General features: G+C 46.4%; 1 protein-coding gene across 1 annotated transcript; it reads left to right on the forward strand.

Annotated features, from left to right (window-relative positions):
* Positions 1-20: 20 nt before the first annotated feature.
* On the forward strand, positions 21-239 carry CTAM01_17347 (uncharacterized protein; the record flags this gene model as incomplete). The annotated part of the gene is made up of 2 exons (XM_060533332.1): positions 21-71; positions 141-239. 2 exons carry the CDS (start codon positions 21-23, stop codon positions 237-239), a joined length of 150 nt encoding a protein of 49 aa, XP_060372091.1.
* Between the last annotated feature and the right edge of the window lie 483 nt (positions 240-722).

Genomic DNA, 722 nt, shown 5'->3' on the forward strand with positions numbered 1-722 from the left:
GTAATCTTCAGTTGATTAACATGATTCTGATGAGCTTCTCGGCTGAGCAAAACGCCTGTGTTGATCAGCGGGTGAGCCTCAACCAGCATCAGCATAGGACGCAAGAGGCTCTACGAACGGTGATCTACGACATGACATAGGAAGAGATCAGCCAGATCTTCGATCTTTCCACTCGTTATCGAGATCGAGGCACCGCTGAATTCGGTCGTTGTTCTAGACCATGGAAATCAGGTTGCTGAAGTGCTTCCAGCCCAAAGACTGGATTACCTTTTTGTAACGAGACAGGGCTAGAGTGATGTTCATATTTCACCGCACTCGATATGACAGAACATGAGGAAGGAGATCGACTTATGTAGCGGATGATTAGGAGGATTTGAAAAGATTTGATATCGCATTAGATTGTTACGCTGAATAGCGTCGTGTCGGCTAGGTAGTGACACAATACGGAGATTTATTTTTGATTTAGTGACTAAGATACGTTGTCAAAGAACTCATGCGGTATAGTCTGAACATGTGTCGTAGCTTGATTCATCAGGAGGCCGTTGCTTATTTTTGCGGCCTTCTCCGGACTCTTAGCCTTGTGTGGGACAAGGCGGCATCGGATGACCTGATGCCTTTGCCTCGCTTGGACTGATGACACGCCGCATAATTTAATAACCGCGAGAACCCCTCTTCTAAATGCTGGTTGGATAGGAACGCTACTCTAGTTTTCAAGGCTCACC

The sequence above is a fragment of the Colletotrichum tamarilloi genome (genome assembly GCF_030869305.1).
Source record: "Colletotrichum tamarilloi strain Tom-12 chromosome Unknown Scaffold_530.1, whole genome shotgun sequence".
Lineage (NCBI taxonomy): Eukaryota > Fungi > Ascomycota > Sordariomycetes > Glomerellales > Glomerellaceae > Colletotrichum > Colletotrichum tamarilloi.